This window comes from Podarcis muralis, chromosome 7, assembly GCF_964188315.1.
Source record: "Podarcis muralis chromosome 7, rPodMur119.hap1.1, whole genome shotgun sequence".
Taxonomy (NCBI): domain Eukaryota; kingdom Metazoa; phylum Chordata; class Lepidosauria; order Squamata; family Lacertidae; genus Podarcis; species Podarcis muralis.
This window is the reverse complement of record NC_135661.1, coordinates 51,389,514-51,411,444: the sequence shown is the minus strand read 5'-3', so window position 1 is coordinate 51,411,444 and position 21,931 is coordinate 51,389,514. Positions and strand designations below refer to the sequence as shown.

At 43.5% G+C, this 21,931-nt stretch overlaps 1 protein-coding gene across 5 annotated transcripts in view; it reads right to left on the bottom strand.

The window, feature by feature from the left end:
* Positions 1 to 21,931, bottom strand: part of CMIP (c-Maf inducing protein) — a 154,499-nt gene that overhangs the window by 35,520 nt on the left and 97,048 nt on the right. For 3 of the 5 annotated variants that reach the window (XM_028739601.2, XM_028739600.2, XM_077931734.1), the window contains exons 3-4: positions 16,439 to 16,489; positions 359 to 520 (exon numbers count right to left, since the gene is read on the bottom strand). In XM_028739601.2, the coding sequence (XP_028595434.2) occupies positions 359 to 520; positions 16,439 to 16,489 (213 nt within the window). Of the gene's footprint in view, positions 1 to 358; positions 521 to 4,179; positions 4,480 to 9,829; positions 10,004 to 16,438; positions 16,490 to 21,931 lie in introns of those variants that run through there. The other 2 variants (XM_028739603.2, XM_028739602.2) reach the window with 2 other exon arrangements.

Below are 21,931 nucleotides of genomic sequence, written 5' to 3'. Positions count from 1 at the left end.
GCAGGAGTATATGGCATTCAAAAAACAAATAAATGCCCAATATCCTTCAACAGCTGTTCACATAGTCTGCTTTTCAAATCATTTCTTATCCTCTGCATGATTTGCCTCTGTTTTTCTAACCTTCCCACCTCCCTCCACCCAGCTCGTTAATGAATATGGCAAAACAGTGCAAAGATGCTCCATGTGTGCCTGCCTACCTGCAAATTTGGGGGTGACCCGACAAATTGGGAGTCCTGGTTTGGACAAGGTAAACAGCTGCACGCAATCACTTCTCCAAAGATATTGTTTGGCATTGGATATCCAGGTACACATTTGAGACTTAACATTTTTTAACAGAAAAGAGCCGCACAAAGTTTACCTCTGAGAGCAACTTGGAAACAATCTCCAGTGGAGCCTGATGAATCGATTCATCCTGCAAAGGTGATGTTAGCGCCATGTCCACCAAGGTCCGGATCTCCTTCAGAACCACCTCCAAGCGGCTTGGGTTACTCAGAACCTTCTTATACTTGTAGATCTTTTTCTAGGAGAATAAATAAAATAAAAGCCACACAAATTCAGGTGTAAGGTTATTAAAAAAAACCGGGGGGGGGGGGGAGAATGCAAGATAAGCAACTTTCCACATGCCATATGGTCAAAAGAGACCTTTGCATTTGTTCTATGCTTCCTGCTTCTAGCTCTGCAGGTGTGTGTGGGGTGAACCCTAAAAAGAACTAAGGAAAGAGGAAGCCATATTTTACTCTGTGGTGGAAAATTACATTATTATTTTTCTGTTTGGGGGTTTTGCTTGTTTTGTTTCTCTTTAGGGTTTTAGAAAACAGATACGTGATGGCCTGATTCACACAACAAATATTTGGCTCAATAAACCCAAATTAAAGGTAACTAATGTGCATAGGGAATTCCACCCCACCCCCTTTACATCAAGGATTGGAAACTTGGACTCCGGATGCTGTTAGACTCCAACTCCCATCAGCCCCACAAAGTGTGGGCAGTGGCCAGGGATGATGGGAACTGTAGTCCAACAACATCTTACAGACCGAAGGGTCTCCATCCCTGCTTTACATTAAAATACAGATCAGGAATTAAATGCAAAAGAAAGGTTCTGTTATTATTATTGTGATTACATTGTTCTGATTTTGTGGCTTTAAATGTTGGACACCATGGGAAAATATGATATTTTGAATGGCTAATAACGCCAGTAAACAAACAAACAAACGAATGAATGAATAATTAAGGGTATGGGTCCTCCAAACAGTTTTCCACACATTCCCCACCCCCCACATTGTAGTACTTTAGCAAAGCTTGACGTCATCAGAAAACCAGGATTCTTAATGGATGTCAAAGTTATTAGAAATTATAGGTAAATGTATGGTATTTTCATAGACAGTATGCCTCCAATAACCATTTGTAGTAGGAAACTGTATTTTAGGAACTGCTTTGACATTTCTGATGCCCTTGAAGCAGCCATGGTGTCATATGGGTGTCACCATCATTTCATAAAGCTTTCTGGTTGATCTGGGAGCATCTGGTGCTGCAATATTCCTAGAACTGGGCAGGGGTAGACCTGATCAGAAAGTTGGATGGTAGATCACTGAAGGCCCCATGGGTTAGAATTGGGGTAAAAATAAAACAATTCAGCCATGTTCAAAATGGGTTTTTATATCCCAGTCACTGAGGCCCTTTTCAGAGATGGAAAACTTCTCAGCATAATAAACCTAAGCAATAATCTCTTCCATACCCACTCTTCTGAGGTGCCCACTTTATGGTTCTGTTTTATCATTTACAGAGCAGAGAGCATTACAGCCTTTTATCTTGTTCATCTTACAGCCTGATGTGATGAGTTTTCCATTGGCTAATGCAGCTTGGTTGATTTCGAGAACAGTGGATGCCTGATCTATGTTTATTTGCTCATCAATCAATATTTCCCCCCAGATGACATCTCGGTTTATGCTTAATAATAATAATAATATAAAAAGCAAGGCCATTTCTCTACCCCAAAGGCAGCAGAAAAACAAAGGGGGGAGGAGGGGAGGAGTCTGTGTAGCCTATGCCACAGGTTTTCACTTTTATGGGTTTGGTCTTCGAAAACAACCAAGCTTGAAAAACCATGCCAACGGCTGATTTAATTAGAGTTGGCCTTTGAATTAAAATTCTATGCAAATAAAGAGAGGCAAAAAAAAAAAAAAAGCAAAGCACCACTTTAACCATCAGGCTGAAGGCCAGAAAACAACACCATAATAACAAAACCACACAAAGGCCTTCATGTTTACATACTGCACACCACCAAATGCAACGTTGGAGTTACATTGACCAGGTTCTGCAAAATTATTGGGATAGCTCAGTTGGTAAAGCATGAGACTCTTCATCTCAGAGTCGTGGGTTCAAGCCCCATGTTGCACAAACGATTCCTACGCTGCAGGGGATTGGACTAGATGATCCTCATGATCCTTTCTAACTCTACAATTATATGATTCTAAGAGATCCTCTTACAGCAGCCTCCCCATATCTGGTGCCCTCCTGGTGGTTTGGCCTACAGCTCCCATCAACCCCAGTCAGTGCCACCTGGAATTGATGTGAGTTGTGGACTAAAGCATCTGGAGGGCACCAGGTTGGGAGAGCTTTCTTTAAAGAATGCAACTCTTCTACCCTGGCCTCTGACATCTGATATGTAGATTTTCAGGACCTAACCTATATTTTGTTATTGCATTTTTTATTTTTTATTTTTGCAATTTAAAGTTTTTAAAACTGGCTTCAATGTTGTATTTTCAATTGTTGTAACCTGCCCTGGGACCTTGGGGTGAAGAGTGTGTAATCAACAACAACAACAACAACAAAACAACAACAACAACAGACACTATTGGGCAGGTGGATGTAAATTAGTGAAGACCTCTTAGCCTTGTTTCTTTGTCATCTCCCTTGCTTCCGGACAATTGTCTCCCTGTAATGTTGGCCATCCCGCCCTGAAATTCCCATATTTCTCTCGCACATGCACTATTGAGTCCTACAGACCCGCTCAGTGGATCTTGCTCTGAGTAAGTTAGAAATCTGCCTTATAGACTGCATCAAATCAGTGATCCTAGGCAAAGTCATCCATCTATTAATGCATGCATTTATTCAGTCAAATGAATTACAAACCTTTCATTGTTTGCCAGTACCAAAGCAGTATATAATGTAAAAACCATAAACTACAACAAAACGGAGATTTAAAATAAATAAATAAATCAGTGAGCAATGAACAACAACGCTACATAGGGCTGGTATCATGTGCACGATTATGAACAGGATTGGAACTAAACAAACAAAAAACAGAACCTAAAATCAAACAGTAAAAGATATGAGTATCAGAGGTGACCTGCCCCGCTTTTGTAGTCTCCCCTTCAGAAGGTTGGACGCTCCTTCTGGTGTGTCCTTCACCTGCCCTGTAATGCCTTCTATTTACCCATTTGTATGCCACCTCTAGGCTCCTCAATAGAATTCTCAGGGTACATTTCTATCTTCCCCTTCTCCCCACTCTTGAGGACAAGAGGAAATCATTTCTGGGATATCAAAACAACAACAACAACGGTAAAATGCTATTTATTAATGCTGGAGGTATCAATGTTAAGTCTTTTGCACCCAGTGCAACTGTGTTGCATCTGGAAGACTGGCAAAAGTGGGGGGTCAGAGACCACTTTGCAGACAGCCACTGGCCCAGAAAAGGCTGTGCCCCAATGAATTTCTTTGCCTTTAAAAGCTTCTACTTTAAGGCTGTTCGTAACACTATTAATTGTACTTACAAGCACATTCTTCTATAACAGCTAAAAACACGATTCCCTTGACAATAAAGCAGAAATTGTCACTGGAATCGTGCAACAAGCAACCACAATTTCCAAACAGTGCATCTATTCCACAGCTATTTCTGTGGTTACCCCACACCCAATTTTCTTTCCCAAACTCTTTCTAGGTTTTCCATAAAGCACCGAATAAAAGCAAATGGGTTTTCAGATTTGCAGGCTGTATATTTCTGCCTGATTGGAGCCTAGGGGAAGAAAAAGGCCCCAACAGATTCTCATCCTGTATAGCCTCCCTGGTTCAGAAAGTAAGGCAGAACGAGAAAAGCTAAAACAGAAAAACAGACAATATATCCATAAAGCCAGTCCAGGCCCCCAACACTCCTCACCCCCAAATCCCCACCCCTTGCACCTCAGAATCCATTCGCGAAGCCGACCTCCAGCGCTGAATTTTCTAATCTGGCAGAGATCTGCTCAGGAAGAACTGTTGGCACTGGGCGATGCTGGCCGTTTGGATGCAGATGCCAAATTTATCCTTTGCAACTCTTTTTCTTTTTTAAAAAAATGTTTGTTTTTTTAAAAAAAGGCCTGCACAAAGTTCTCTGCACAGCCTTACAAAAAAATAATAATCCTTAGAGACTTGAAAAGAAAACACCAAACCCTCTGGAGCTGCAGTTCAAAGGAAGAAGTGAACAAAACTGTCTGCTGTTGAAGAAAGACCTGGAACGACTGGTTGGCGATGCCCAAAAGATATTGTTTGAAGCAGAGCTTAGAGCTTCAGGGTTAATCTCGCTAGACTCCCACTGTGGAAGAGTCACAAGGAGAGGAAGATCAATTTCCCTCCCTCCCTCCTCTCTCCACTTCAGCTCTTGGGGCCAGAGGAGTTTAAATGTGCTTGCACATTGCACTGTTATCTTTTGCAAAATGTGGGCGGAAATACACAACAGCCCTCTGGAGACCTCAACCCCAGTATCTTGAATTTGCTCCTGCATGCAGTTCTGCTTTTCTCAGCAGAAACACTTGAGGCGCTCGGTGGCACTCAACTGCTATCTTGTACTCACAACGTGCGAATACAGACAAACCATTTACCAGCTGGTACTGACCACTCTCAACTTACGCGGAGGGGGGGGGTACATTCTGGGAATAGCATACAAAATCGCATATAATCAAAACAAACTGTTTAAAAACCGGGAAATGGTCCATAAAAAGCAATGTAAACTCTTCATGCACCTACAAACACTCGCCCAAGGATGCTATCATTCTCCGATTACCCCTCCAAACTCTCTTCCAAGATGAGTGCAATGATGGGTAGGATTGCTGATTCTGCCCCCTTCTCTCCCACCCCCTGCCCCTTTTTTCCTGGATGTCTCCCCCCCCCCTTTTTTTTGGCCAAGCTGAATTCACGCAAGTTAAATGTGCGTAAGTTATGAGTTAACTGCACATATAAGCATAGGAAACCTGCCTTATGCCAGGTCTGGGTTGCTTCAGAGGACCTATTTATTGAGCATTCATCACGATTGGCTTGCACAAAGCTTACATGGAGGTTAGGTTATAGCTGGTATTTACTAAGCATTCATTCGGATTTGTTTGTGGAGATGCTGTACAACAATGACTATTCATCCCAAAGTGCTTGTTGGGTGTTTATACGCCCTCCCATTAATTATCCATTCATTCCACACATTCTAATGCATTTCCCCATCACTTTTCTAACTGCAAAAAAAGCCTCTCTTTTTTAAGTGATCTGTTGTGCAAGGGCAACAGAACACTTTAATCCATTTTTAACTGCACAAACCTGAATATCCTGGCACACAGTTGAATCGCTCCCACAAAATACTGACAGTCTAGAGGCACCTTTAGTCTATCCAGCCTAGTACTGTCTATTACAATGTTCACCTCTGCCTTATTTCAGGGCTGTGTGAGCAGATTTCTGGTGCTCAACTCCAAAACAGGACAACAGCAAACATACACCTGTTTTTTTTAATTCTGCCCCCTCTATTTTTTCAGCACATTCTGACTTCATTGCTATTGTATAATTTTAACTGGAAGCAGAAATTAACCAAGTTGCTCTATGAATTTGAAAGGAAGTGTAGCAGTTGCTTAAGAAACTGACACTAAGGCAGCAATTCTACATGTACGTCTTACTCTTGAGTAAACTCACCTAGGATTGCACTGCCAGTCTGATACTACAGATGCAATTTTAGGGGAAGTATGTTATTAAAAAACAAAAAGAAAATAACCAATATTATTTAACATTTGACACTAGCTTTGAAAATGTACGTCCTTTCTCCCTTTTTATTAAAAAGGAGTAAGTCAATCTGACCTTTCTGCCTTCTGGAAGGACTGAAGAGAGCGTAAGATGGGTGGAATTTCTGCATGGCATATAATAATATAGAAGCACCACATGACCCTTCGTCCCTTATCTCCAAGGCTATTTTGTCAAGACGTGTGCCCAGGTCACTAGAGTATTGAATGACATCAGCAAAACCCTTGCCATGATTTCAGTGCAGTGAGATGGGACTTGAAATGCACACAGATGGGAAGAACACTGTCATCCAGAGATTTGCCCTCTCCCCTGTGAAGTCACCAGGCCCTCCCATAAAGACGCACAGATCCTGACCTTTTTTCTCTTTCCATTCCCTTTTCTGTCCCAAATCCGTTTTTTTTCCATTCGCTGCCAATCTTGCGTCCTAAATTCTGTGTGTGTGTGTGTGTTTGTGCGCGCGCACGCACGCACGCACACACACACACACACCATGTACCAAACAAATTTCACCCAAGAGACTGAAGCATTTTTCCATGACTTCAGTATAGCAATCTAAACATATCCTCTTCCCTGATAGAAAATCCTTGCCCACCCCAGCTTCCAACCATGACAGGATTTCTGCTGGGACCACTTCTTCTAGCAGTGATTCACTCGTTTTCTTGCAGACACGCGAATGCTACATCTGAAATGTGAGTCGGCTTCCCACGGGCTGGGTGTGCCAGAAATTATTGATTTATTACTGAGCACAGAGGAAATCAAGCTCCAGCAAAATGAGAAAATGCCAAGGGTTCTGCAGGGGATTCCTTCTTCGCTTGCTGCTAGGCAAGCCTCAACTTGACAAGGTTCACTCTCAGCATCTTTAATTTCTTCATTGAGCTCTGCTAAGACTCAGTCTTCCATAATTTCACACAATATGATGTTACCAGTTTACAAACTTCTCACATTCCCAATAACATATACAAGCAACTTATATATAAGGAGATTCCCATTTGTAGCTATGAGTTCGAACTGCGGAGCCAACACAATACATCCTTTTAAAGAAACTTCTAGATCAGGCACCCCCAAACTCGGCCCTCCAGATGTTTTGGGACTACAACTCCCATCATCCCTAGCTAACAGGACCAGTGGTCAGGGATGATGGGAGTTGTAGTCCCAAAACATCTGGAGGGCAGAATTTGCCTATGCCTGTTCTAGGTGGACCTTCTCACTACTACTGCCTGTATAGCTTTGTAAAGACACACAGCTTTCTAGTATATGGTCCTGGCACATAGCTTGTTACCTCTAGAATCTGGATTGAGCTTCCTACTTCCATGTGTTTGAAGACTGAATGACTTGTAAAGAATACCGTTTCTGGTTCCAGCTGTGCTTTGCACTAGCAAATGCATTTCCTGGCATAGCCAGATCTGTTGCAGAAGACAGACAATGGCCATGTTCACTAAACCATGGTTTAGTGCATTCTGTTCCCCCTTTCCCTTCAACATGGCCAGGGTGAGATTGGAAGTGTCTCTTTAGATTAACTGCAGTTTAGTAAATTCTCTGAACCCTAAACTATGACTCATGGAAACAAGTAAGCTTTAGACTAGCTACATTTGTCGAAATTCGGACAACACAAGCTGCAAGCTGCATAAAACAGAAGCGAAACCTTCTGAACCCTCATAATGCTAAACCATGGTTTAATTTTAAGTGTGGACACAACCACTGTGGAACAAAAACCAACCTAGCTATATTCCTTTAAACCTTTCATTCCTTTTTTCATTTCCTTCTGGCAAATTTTCTTCAGATCCTGGCTTTTATGATTTTGGTTAGCAAAATGTAAGCTCTTGTCTGACTCATATCAAGAACGCTTCCATATTTTTCTCATTAGAGCAGGAAGGTTTACTTCTCAGTTTATTACTACTACTACTACTACTACTACTACTACTACTACTACTACTTGGGAAATGGGAAATTTTCCTTCTACTGCTGAATGTCTCCAGCAAAAACCACAGCTGGGACCTTCTGCATGGAAAGCAGATGTTCTACCACTGAGCTATGACCCTTACCCTAAACTGGGGAGTTATAGTTCAACGACATCTGAAGGGCGACCCCCTGCTTTACTGCCATATGTTGTGATTCCTGAACCTCTGAACAATCTACTCATCCACACCTGTGGATGTGGGATCTTAAACAGTGTTGGAGACCATGCAAAGGTGTGATACTCCAAATAGGTCTGCCCCAACCTGGCACCCTCCACATATTGTGTCGTATGACTCACCATCAGTCTCAACCAGAATGGTCAATGGTCAGGGATCATGGGAGCAGCGCACTGGAAAGACTCTGGAGGGCCATAGGGAAATCAGTCCTGATACTACAATTTTACATTTTGTATGTATCACACACACGTTTCCAGCTATGGCTGGAATGCCAGCTAAAGTTCCTTTGGAACAGAGATGACTTGGCCACGGTACTCCGTGCTCTGGGAACTTCCAGAGTGGATTAGTGCAATGCCCTCTATGTGGGGTTGCCCTTGAAAACAACTCAGAAAAGTAAAGAAGTCCAAAATGTAGTGGTCAGGTTATTGGCTGGGGGTGCAATAAAGCTCATATAAACCCTGTTCCAAAACACCTGCACAGTTTGTTTCCAGGCATGCTTCAAGGTACTTATTTTAGTGTTTAAAGTCCTAAACAACTAGCAGCTTAGGTCCCCAAATAGCCGTGAGATTTTCACTTTCTCCACAGACCCTTTCAGGTTAATAATCAGTGGACAGGACCCTCTTGGTAGATCTACTGCCCTCAGAAGTTTGGTGTGCAGTGGCCTGGGAGAGGGCATTCTTTATGGCAGTCCCTAATTTGTGGAATTCTTTCCCAACAGAGCATCTCTGTCTTCTTCACTATAGAACTTTCAGCAAATGCTGAAGACACACATCTTTACCCTCGCTTTTGACACCTGAGATGTGTGTTTTCAAGGCCTATCCTATTCCTGTGACTGTAATCTGTTTTAACTGGTTTTAATCCTGAATTTTAAATGGCTGTAACCTGCTGGGGAAGGGCAAGTAATAAATCTAATAATAATAACAATACTTTGACTACAACTGAAACTAATTTATAGATGGTGGTTCTCCTTCTTTGAGTCATTGATGTTTGTTAGCTACCTCCTGGGCCTAAGTGCTTGTTAACTCTGTTAAAAGCAGGTACCAGCTCTGGCAAGCAGGGCCTTATCTTTTTGTACTTTGACCTGTTATTCATAGGAAAGGAGAGCTCATGGAGATTGCATAGCCACAAAGCATCCCGTTGCAGAGAAATCAGGCCCAATCTGCCTGTTGCCCAGGTAACCGGCCTCCTGTCTCAGCCTCAAGGCTGAAAAATAAATGCATATATCTATCTACACACACACACACACACACACACACACACACACAAAACATTCCCTATAACTATGAGCCTGGCTCTGAATAAAAGCAGAGATGTCTCAGCAAAGGAGCTCCTTCTATTAGTTCTAGCTAATCTCAAAAACTCAGCACCTGATTAGCCAACAATGAACATTCATCTCCTAAGGGGACTCCTTTTCAGATCAATTTCTAATTTAGCAAAGACCATTTCACCACTGAGCATCATTCAAGGCAATTACATTTCCAAATCAGATTAAAAGGGATGCTTGTCAGTCCTGATTTTTTCACCCATTTTATTCTCCACTTTTTGCAATTGTTTTCCTAGCCTCCCACCCCCCATTCTCTGTTCCTGCTCCCGCCCTTTTCCTTCCTTCCCAGAAGGTCTTTCAAGCACTGGGAAACGTTTTAAAAATATATTATCTGTTTACCTACCTATTTTATTCTCCCTTCCTTGGAAAAACGTGCTATTTTGCTGTGCCTTTAACCCAGCTTCGCCATAAATGGCTGTGAAATGGACTTCTCTTCCCTGTGCACCTGCATCATCAGTGTCGTCAGCAAGATTGCTCCAGAAACGTGTTTGCTTCAGAGAGCTGCTTCTACTGCAGGACCCTCAGGGATGTCTCGGGTGCTGAAATTTGCAGATCTGATGCACTACAGCAGCTTTAAAAAAGACTTGAGAGCTGGCAGGGAGGGGAATAGAAGCTGCTGAAAGCAGAACTTCGCAGCTCTCGACACCCTTATTTTGCAGGGAAGTGTCACATTTCAAGAGGGCTGTTTCCATCCAAACTGATTTATATCCACGCATCTTGATGCCAAAGAACATCAACAGAGCACCAAAACAGATTCCTGTACACCAGCCGTTGAAATAAGCCAAGCATCCTCCTCCTCTTCTTTTTCTCAAAGCAGTTGTAGGTTTTAAAGAGCAGCTTGCTCAGTTGCTGAGAGGAAGAGGATCATTTGCTCGGGGGCTCTTATTGTGTTTGCGTTCTTCCCCTTCCTTTGTGGTGCTGACAGTGGCCAGCTAAAATCTCTGGATTCCTGCTCTAGAGGCATCCATGTCTCAGGATTGGCTACATGCATATATAGAGAGAGATGTTATATAGAATACCCTTAGGTGGCAAGATCGAATACAATCTGCCCCTGTTAGCAATCTCCTAGAGACCCTTTTTCAATTACATGCCCTCCATTATATACATAGGTAAAAGGTAAAGGTGCCCCTGCCCGTACGGGCCAGTCTTGACAGACTCTGGGGTTGTGCGCCCATCTCACTCAAGAGGCCAGGGGCCAGCGCTGTCCGCAGACACTTCCGGGTCACGTGGCCAGCGTGACATCGCTGCTCTGGCGAGCCAGAGCCGCACACGGAAACGCCGTTTACCTTCCCGCTAGTAAGCGGTCCCTATTTATCTACTTGCACCCGGGGGTGCTTTCGAACTGCTAGGTTGGCAGGCGCTGGGACCGAGCAACGGGAGCGCACCCCGCCGCGGGCATTCGAACCGCCGACCTTTCGATCGGCAAGCCCTAGGCGCTGAGGCTTTTACCCACAGCGCCACCCGCGTCCCCATTATATACATACTTACTGATTTTATCTGTGTTTAATGATGATGGTTTGATGTATATTTGTTTTTTAATTGTTTTGTGAGTTTTAGCTGTGTTCTATCTATGTTGCTTTATTTGAAAACCACTTGGTAAAGAGCTTCTGTTGAAAAATATTCTAAACTAATTTCTAAATAAGTGATTTGCAGCAGGGTAGCCGTGTTACTCTCTTGCAGCAAAACAAGGAAGGCAGCTTAAAGACTGAAGGTGGTATCACAACATGGAGTCAGCCTTTGCCACTCTGGTGCCCTCCAGATATTTGGGGCTACATTTCCCATCAGCCCCAGCCAGCATGAGACGTGCTTGTTGGGGATGATGGGAGTAGCAGGCCCGAAACATCTACAGGGCACCAGACTGACAAAGGCTGGACTAAGTCCAACTCAATGTAGATCAACCGAAATCAACGGATTTAAGTTAGTCACACCATAATGCTTATGCCACAACACATTTGTCAAGTTCCCTACCCTCCTTTCTTAGGATATTTTATCTTTAAACTGGTCTTGGACCGAGCAGCCCTGCAGTCATGCAAACTAGTTTCTGGTCGTATCTGCACCATACATATGAAGGCGACTTACATCCTTTTAACAGTCACGGCTTCCAGTTCTCTAAAGAATCTTGGGAACTGTAGCTTAAAGGTACTAGGAATTGAAGCTGTGTGGGGAGTTCCCAGGATACTTTGGGGAAAGCATTGGCTGTCAAAGTGGTATAAATGTGCTTTCAATGTATGGTGTGCCCTCTGTTAGGAAGACAGCTGTAATTCAGGAAATAAAGGAGCGTTGTTTTCTCAGCAGATAAAAATTTAAGAAGTGATGTCTCACGGGGCTCTGCCACGTGTTTTCCCGCCACTCAAAAAGCTCCTTGACCCTGACATTAACCAAAGCCGCCCAACATTCAGCAGCAGAGTGCAGAAGAATTAGAACGTTATTTCCATGACAAAACAGTCACATCAGGCCACATCTTCTGATCCCAAGGATTTTGAAAACGTTTTTCTGCACAGATTTAAAGGCCACAAATGCTTTTAAATGCTGTTTTGTTTTTGTTTTCGAAAACAAAACTTTGTTCACTCAACAGCCCTATTTTTAAACCAGCACCATGGCAACAATACCGTAAGGTGCATCACACGAGGCTTCACCACAGCCTCCATCCACTTACCCTTGCTGGCTTGCAAGGTAGAGAAACAAACATACTGAATTTCTTGTTTACCCTACTGAGCATCGTCCTCCCTGCAAGTCTATCAGACCACCTCACGGCTGGCCCCGCCCTGTCACATGAGCCAGGATGGGGCTTGCACAAGGTATACAAAGGGAAGAGGGTGCCTAAGCTTTCGCTCTGTCCATTTCTGAAAACCAGAAATGGGTTTTTGAGAATAACGAAAATGAAAGCGCATATAACACTATACAAGCAGCAGTATTGTTACAGAGACGTTTAGGCTCTGGACTTAAGGGGTCTCAGCTTTTTAGAAGGCAATGTGTATTACAGGGTTGGGAACCTCAGGCCTGGGAACTGAATGTGGCCCTCCAAGTCTCTCTACATGGCCCTCAAGACTCTTTCCAGGCCACACCTCCTACTGGCCCTGCACATCCTTTTTGTGTGTTTTCGCCTGGCTGGAATGTACCCTTAAACTCTGCTAGTGCATCTTGCAGAGAGGTGTGTGACTGTGTATAGAAACTAGCCTCATGTACAAAGGTAACATTTACATTCACTGCTCCTGTAGCCCTGAAAAAAATTATCAACCCTTGTTATTACTTCCTTTCAAAATGTGGCAAGCCAGACCAGCTGGGCCTGGGGCCACCACTGCCCATTCTGTTGAGGGGGAGCCTGGACATCGGCCCCAAAGTCCTACCCTGACAGCGCCATTGTGTATAACTAATCTTGCCCCGACATGCCAAGCTGAGTAATGGAGAACCTTTAAAAATTGCTTTGCTTCTTTCCTAGCACATACCCATCATGGTCTCCAATATTTAGCAGAAGGCAAAGTGAAGCTTTAAGTGAATATTATGGAAGCTCATAGTACGGCAATGAGAAAACCATGATGACCAAATCGCTTCAATGTGGTCCAGTGTCCTGCCAAAGAACTTCAGATACACGTTCATAACTGGACTCAAGGGGTCCAATTTGCTATCCTTCTCCATCCTCCCAGCAAAAATAAATGTAAAAATATAAACACTGCTTATCTCCCAATGATACTGCCCATAATGCCCGGTGCTCTAAGTACTGGAAACATAATGAGATGTAGAGCCAAGATCAGCAGGAAGGGCAGAACTTCCTCTTTACAGAAGCCTGTTTCCTTAAAAGCCTGTCACTGCTTCTGGCCTCAACAGCAAAGTGATCCAATCTTAAGCCATTTTGTGCAGGAGAGAATCTGTTGGTTGCAAAAACCACAAAGCCCAGCAATTAGAGGTGGTCTATGACTTTTTTATCATGGAACAGTAGTGTGATCTTTTTCACACATTCACGGTCAACACTTTACTGGCCAGGTGCAATTACTTGCAAAGTCACATGCCTTGGGTAAGAATAAGCTACAAGGCTTTCATTGGTGCTGGACAATTACCTGAGGAAATCAGACCCAGCCTCTGGTTACCCATGTTCTAGTCACTTCTAGGCTGGATTACTGCCATGTGCATTGCATAGGGCTGCCCTTGAAGACAGTCCAGAATTTTCAAATTGGTTCAGAAAGCTGTCAAAAAAATTAATGGGGAGGCATTGTTCTTGTTTGTTACTATGTTATGAATTTTTGTGTTTTTATATTGTAAACCGTCCTGTGAGCCTCAGATGAAGGGCAGTATAGAAATTTAATTTAAAAAGAAATTAGAAGAAGTAGAAGAAATAATAAAGCCAATTTTGTCTTTATCAGCTCCATTGGCTACCTATTTATTTCCTGCTTCAATTTCTGAAGTCCTAATGAGCAAAGCTGCCGGTTAATTTTAGATTCTAGACTTAATGTCCTTAAAGGCTCTTTACATTATAACATTACTTGTTCACTTGCCACAAAATGGAGTAAGTCAGCTGTGCTGTGTTTAAGGCCCTCCTGTTTATTCTGCTGAATGGGGCCTGTGCCCCCAAAGTCCTAATCTGATGACACCACTGCTCTAAGTGGCCTACAAATAATCACCTCAATAATCACCTCCACCTACACGGATGAGCTCAGAATATTCTCATGGCTTCTGAGGACATTCCTGTTTCTCCCTACCAGCCAAAGAACAGCTGGTTAGAATAAGAGAAAGGGCCCTTTCACCTGCAGTGCCTGAATACATTTGTTTGTTTGTTTGTTTAACAAATTTTATATGTCACCTGATTGTAACCTCTAAGTGGTTTACAAAAATATAAAATAAAACATTAACATTATCAATAAAAAGAGGTATTTAACAATATCCAAAATATGATTAAAATAAACAGCGTGCTCTGGTCCATGGGGTCACAAAGAGTCAGACACGACTAAACAACAAAAAAGAAATATAACACATGTAACTTCTACATGTCTGGATAGGCTTGCCTAAACAGGTACTGAAAAGAGTACATGGCAAATGTGTTGCCGGGTGTCCGTATGCAGGGAGTTTTAAAGGACAGGCGCCGACACACTTAAAGATGGATTTATTACCAATGTGAAAGAGTGTCCCTAGAGAAGTTTGTTTGGCCCCTTCTTTGCCCAGTTTTTAAACAGGGTCTTAAGACTGTTTATTTGAGTTAGCATTTTGCAGCCTCCAGAGCAGCCTATGCCAACCTGCTGGTTGGGCTGATGGGAGCTGTAGTTCAAACCATCTGGAAAACAAGGTTTTTTAAAAAATATGCTGTTCCTGGTATTTTTCATGGTGCTGTTTTATTGCCGCTGTGAATATTTTTACTGCTGCATTCTAAGGCCAAACTATATGCGACTATTATCATGTAGTTTGGTACTTTCTTTAACCAGCAACTGGTGCAAGCAAGGGAAAATCTGTGCTGGCAGAGTGCAGAACCTCTTCTGATATTGAATAAATGAGTTACTGGTTAACCTATACCAGTTGCTGGCATCTGCAAGTGGGGAGAGCTGCTGTTGCTTTCAGGTTCTGCTTGAGGACTTCCTGGAGACATCGAGTTGGCCACTAAGAGAACAGGATGGTCTTACTCCCAGGTAAATGGGGTTAGGATCGCAACCACAGTCTCCTGAAAGGAGCTGAGGTCCTGATGCAGTCTAAGCCAGGAGTGAGCAGACTGTAGTTTGGTAAGGGGACTGGGGATCATAGCTCTTTAAGGGGTAAACTAAAGTTCCCAGGATTCCCAGGAGTGGGGTGGGGTGGGGTGGGGTGCGGAAATGCTTTCAATGTATGGGGTGATATTCAACCATATTTTACACAGAATATAGCCACTGAAATTAATGGACCCATCACCATTTTCTCTTCCAACTTCAAGCAGCTCAGTGTTTAGCGGAGGATGGAGGTTGTCTGGAAGACTTAAGGAAAGGACCACTTTCGTTCGCCTGGACGTTGTCTGTGGGCTGATGCCTTAAGACACATTCTCTGGAAACTCTCAAATTAATGTCCTGGCTGTAACGCTGCCCCCTGCTCTCTGAAACATGCCAGCCCTCCGCTAAGATAAACAGCTCAACCTTAACAACTCTTTGCTGGCAATAAAATGCCCGGATATAAAATACATTGGTCTTGATTTAAGGGGGCATGGGGGGGGGAGGGCAAAAACTTGTAATGTTTTCTCCTATTATTAAATAAAAGGGGGGCAGGCAGAGGCAAGTTAAGAAGCTTCTATGGAAGACCCCGTTCCTATTACATGGATAATGTCTACAGTGTAGGAGGATTAGTCTCCAAAAACAAGTGCCTCATCTGTGAAAAATGTCAAGCCTTCCCCCCCCCCCCTTATTTTTGGCTGTGCATCACTAAAATAATGCTCTCTTCCTCCTGAGTGACAGGAAGTTTCAAGGGAGGAGCCACTGATGGGGGTCAGGTTCACAATGGAAACATATGGGGTCTTGTGACATCTGTGTATTTACTACAGGCTTGGTGCCAACAGCTGGCAAGGTCAGGCACTGTCCAAGGGCCCTAGAAGGACCCTTCACTAATGTGACTTGGCTGCACCACCACTCACCATCCTCCCACCTGAGCAGTGGGGCAAGTGCTACTGCTTTTGAATGGGAACAGAGTCCAGTTCCCAACCACAGTGGCTGACTGCCTGGCTGCCATTTTAATTTACCCAACATCAAATCCCCTGCCCTGCATATATATAAAACTCTGCCTGTAGTTCTATAAAATCTTTACATTTCATAAATCTACAGATAGATGGAATCATTAGGATTTCAAAAACGCCACAGAATTCCAGCCATTACTTGAATAATACCATACACTAAAGAAAAAATTACAATCCTGGTGAATCATCTTAGTTTTGACTAGCAGAAGTGATCTGCCGCCCAACTTTGTTTTTGCATTAGTCCCTTATTCAGTTTACAGAATACAAAGAGCTTACCTTCCATTGCAATGAATGAAACCACTGATCCCTCAGGTAACTGTTTGCAGCCTACAATATAAAGAAAGAGAGAGAAAACCAATATAAATGCAAGCTTTAGATTCTACTAATGCTACACACCATTAAACCAAAGCACAAGCCAATAACTCACAGAGTTTTTAAAAGCTGGAAGCCACCCCATTCTTTCATTTGGTTGAAACGATTGCCCTTGCACATCCACTCCTGGATTTCTGCTAGCTTCAGAACATGTCCTTTGCGTGCAGGAAGGACTGTTCTCTAAAAGCTCTGAGAGGAGACAATTCCTGCTTTGCATGTGATCACTTTCAAAGCCAGCAGTCAAGTAAAGGCGGAACTGCAGCACCAGCCTTTGCTATAGTTGTAAAACACTTCCCAGGCCTTCCATGGCCACACTTACCCTTTCTAAAGAGCTGGCTACCATGAAATGCAGCTAATACCCGTCTACCTCAACCCATAATGCTTCCAATCCAGTGGAGCATAATTGTTTCTCAGCTACAATTCCAAGGACAACAGCTGTGGCAGCACGTTGGGTTATAGTCAATGACAGCCTGCTAGTCCTACTCACTGAGGAGACCCATTGAAGCTAATGAACACAACTAAGATAGGTTTATCAACTTCAATGGGTCTAACAGAACTTAGGAACACTGTAAATGTTGGGAGTTAAATGGAAATGAAATGAAAAAAGTGCATCTAATCGCAATTTAATTTCAAGCTTAAATGTATGCTAAATAAGCACAGCAACTCTTCACACAAGTGCTAACACCACAATCATCTTAGCATTGCTGAGTTTAGTGAACCACTGGCTCTATTAAGACACACATAAGTAGAATTAAACTTATTGCATCTAAAATACACCAAATAATAAAAGCAAAGTGAGAACAGCAGCCAAGAAATCAGCAGCTATAAACCCCATCCTACTGCTTAAAAACAGTAAGGACTTGTCCAAACCAGAATATGCTATGTGTTTACAGCTGTCTGCATCCCCATTTAATTTCCACAGTCCACATGATGCTACCCTCAAGCAACACAAGACTCTGTGCTTTCCCCTTGTGAATTTGGGTGCAGCCAATATTGGGCTAGTCAATGCCACAGTCCCTAAGGGTGATGCCCACGGCAAAGAGGAACAGGAGCGCTGGTGTGTGAGAGAGGAGGCAGGTGAAAAGACTGTCTGGGAGCACAGGGCAGCAGTCTTGGCACCCCCAGGATTGAGCTAGGCAGACTGAAAGTACATAACAGATCTAGGAGTGATACAGCAGGAAATGTTAGCTCTCCAGGAACAGCTGACTCCAGGATCAGGAAGAGCAAGGCCCATGGTGGTAGTATCCTGGCTTGAAATATGATGTAGGGAGAAGGAAACTGGTAAAATATGACCACATCTTACAAACATTTAATTTGCGCGATCTCAACCGTATGCAGTTGAAGGCCTTGTGGTTGAAATCCTGCAAGTTAAATGCAAGCAAAACGGAAAGCTTAAAGGCTCTTTTTGTGCCAGGTTTTCCCAAGTATGGAAAGAGCTCTCTGCCTTACGTGGGGGTGGGCAAAGCCCACACAGAGCGCAGGCTCTGGAAAGCTAGGGATGCTCACACAGGGACAGTTTGTGTGTGGACATTTTCCTGTATGCACAGAGCCCTTGGAACTGAACCCCTACATAAGATGATGTGGCCATACTGTAGCTAACCTGATGCATCCCTGGGCCTGAGCACTGTAGCAAGCAACATCAGAGAAGTCTGTGGAGAAGTGGGCTGGCTTGTGCAGACTTGGTGGGAAGCAGACCAAGAGAGCCCGGCATGCTACAGGCCCTCTGACAGATGAGCCGCATTGCTAGACTCCGCACTCCCACCGTGCTGCAGCATCAACCTCTGTTGACATCTGTATTACTCAAGAGGACTGCGAGGAATGGTTTGTGCAGGGAATAAATTGTTACAAAGAACACAGTCATCTTTGCTACAGCGCCCTTTGCGTAAACCATCTTAACAGTCTTCAACAACAACTAAAAGAGGGATGGGAGAGGGAGGGAAATCTGTTAGGAATCAGCAATACATTTTTGCATACAAGATGCCTTGCTTTTGGTGTGTGGCCCGTTTGCCACGTTTGCTGTAGCAACACTAATGTGGCTGTTTGTCCAACCACACACTAGATTACAAGTGGGCAGACATCAGGCTTGTGGGATCTACATTTAGGCTTAAAAGACTCTGAGCACAGGGATTTGTCTTGAGTACCAGAACAGAATGGAGCTCCCAGTCCTTCCACACACAAAATTCCACTGCAGGTTAGCCCAAGCTTTCCTCATTTACACTGGAGATTTGTCCAACCAGGGAAAATAGGGCACTGCCCTTCCAAGCTCACCCTGCTCTCAGCCAGCCCTCCACATGCCTGCCTTCTACTTACAACCAATCCAAGGGGTGGTACTGGCTGTCAGTTTCCTCTTCTTTCTGTGTTGCCTTTGTAGAATTCAGCAGAGAGCAAGAAGGGGACAAAACCAGAATTAGCTGACTCTGCCTGTCATTAGCTCTGGTTCCCCTACTGTTGGTCTCCCTGTCTTCTGCCCTATCAGTCCCAATGGGGACTGATCTCCACAGCTCATTTCAGCAGTGTAATTTATTGCCATTGTCTGAAATCCACACGGCTCTAATTGAAATCATCCAAGAATCTGAATTATATTCAGATCTACCTCCCTCCTACTCCTGTATTAAATTATGGACAAGTTTAATCTGTGCAGCCTAAAAATTCCAAAGGGATGTACAGCAATGAATTTATTCGTTTTCTTCTTCTATCATCATCATCATCATCACCATCAATATCTTAGGTTTCCACCTCTCCAGTTTCCCCACCAATATAATATTTCACCTGCCAGTTCCTACATTTGCCAATTCTGTGTTGGTTTGTATTTGTGACCTGCCTTAAGTTTGTTGGTAGCAAAGCAACACATTAAGAGAAAAAACAAAAGTCTTCAATTTAAAAAATGCCAAAAGCAATGTTTGATCATGAACTGTATGCAATTATTATTCTGTTTTGCCTATGAAACCTGAAAAACTACAAAAAGGAAAAAACCAAGCTTTCAAGAGCAAGAAATAGACCCCTATATTTAGCAAACTATGCATCTCCTCTGACCTGTTTGCTTGGGCAAGCCGTGGTGCCCTAACAGGTTTTGCACAACCCTTGTAATATAGTACTGTAAAGGATATTTACTGTGAAAAGGAAGGAAATTCTGAAAGGTGGATATCAGGACTAGAACCTAAAATAGAAAACAGGAGCTAAAATAAGGGGACACAGAGATGAAGGTACATGCACGTAATTGTATTCTAATCTAGATAAACCTTTTCCCTGAATTTACCCTGAAAGATTCTTTTGACAAAATAATAAAGAAATAAATTGCCATGCTGTTCAAAAACCGATGAGCTGCGTATTATCTGCAGCTATTGTTATGCTTATCAGGAATTTCTGTTCTGTTTGTTTTTCCTTCTGGGTATACTTGATTACCAGGAATAGACTTTAAAAAAATAGCAACACCATCAGCCAAATTTAGAACCCAGTTTAAGCAAACACCCAAAGGGAAAAAAACTGCAGGTTTGGTTTCTTTAAGCCCTGTTTTCTTCCTAAACAGCCCTGAAGCAAAAAGGTAAGTTGAACAACAACAACAACAAATCCTTAATGTTTATGCAGCTTTTTCAAGTGTTCAAAATGAACCATATATATTATCTACAACAACCCTGCATGGTAAGTCGGATGTATTAGGCCTATACTGCAAATAGGATGCACACTCATCTCAGAAAGCCATTTCCGAACTGGAGAGGAGAGGGGGTTGCGGGCTACCCCTCCCACACACGCGGGGGCTGGCCTTTTTGCCCCCGCGAGAACAAGGGAATCCCCGGGCGTGCCTGCAACCCTGCCTGCCAATCGGCGGGCTAGGGAGGCGTGGCCTGGCCCATTTAAGGCCAGGCACGACCGGGGACCACCCTCTTTGCCCCGTTCCAGCTGAACCAGCACTTCCTCACCGCAAGTTTCTACCTCCCTGTGTAAGGTACATTTGATAGTGAGAGGTGTATTTTACATAGCCATAGGAACCTAGGAAGTTGCCATAATAGATAGTCTTTCCTTTGGTCTTTCCAGCTCAGTGTTCTCTAAACGGCAGTGGTTCTCCTGGCTTTCAGAAAGGGATCACTCCCAGTCCTAGCCAGAAATGCTGGAGATTGAATTTAAGACCATCTGCATGCAGATGCTCTACCATTGAGATACCACCCTTCCTGGGAGTCAGAACCCACCCCTAATACCATGTAAACTCACTATGTAATGGAATGTCATGTGGCGTTTGTGGGGTCCATGGAGCAGCTCCCCCACCTTGCCAAGGCCTCTTATACAGTGGTACCTCGGGTTAAGAACTTAATTCGTTCTGGAGGTCTATTCTTAAGCTGAAACTGTTCTTAACCTGAAGCACCACTTTAGCTAATGGGGCCTCCCACTGCTGCTGCGCTGCTGCTGCACGATTTCTGTTCTCATCCTGAAGCAAAGTTCTTAACCCGAGGTACTATTTCTGGATTAGTGGAGTAACCTGAAGCGTCTGTAACCTGAAGCATCTGTAACCCAAGGTACCACTGTATATGGGGAGGGTGTTATGACAGGAATGGCTGAAGAAGAGGGAAGATTGAGTTCTGTTGCACTCAGGTCCTGTTTGGGAGCTTATGCAACAGGCATCTGATTGGCTACTCTGAGTACAGGATATGGGACAAGATGGGCCTTTAGCGATCCAGCAGTCAAACTCTTCTTAAGCTCTTACCTTGAGTTAGAGGGCCCAGTTCTCAGGAGTAATAGACTGCTGGGGACAAAGTGCTTACCCGTGAGCAAGGCAAGAGAGGCAAGAGGTAGACATGACTAGAAACTTACATATGAAGGGCAAAAGGAGGAGGTGATCCAAGAGAACTGAGGCCCTCTCTGATCAACAGAGAACCAGTAACACAATGTGGAGAAGGAACAACACCAAACCTCTGAGGTTAATGTTCCTGAGATCATTTTATACTTATACTTGTGCCTAAGCTTCAGTAGCAAACCAAATTATACCAAGCCAGACTATTGGTTCATCTAGGTCAGGCATAGGCAACCTTGGCCCACCAGATGTTTTGGGACTACAATTCCCATCATCCCTAACCACTAGTCCTGTTAGCTAGGGATCCTGGGAGTTGTAGTCCCAAAACATCTGGCGGGCCGAGGTTGCCTATGCCTGATCTAGGCCATTAATACTTGCACTGACTAGCAGTGACTTACCAGGGTTTCAGGCAGGAGTCATCTTCCCAGCCCTACCTGGAGATGCTGAGGACTGAACCTGGGAACATTTGCATGCTAAGAAGATGCTCTACCATTGAGCTATGCTTCTTCCTCAAAAAAAGATTTTGTCACTTTTTAAAAACACCAACAACATTGCAATAGTCTAGTCCCTGAATCTAAAGTGTCATGTTTGTATTGTGTTACCACATCTTTAAA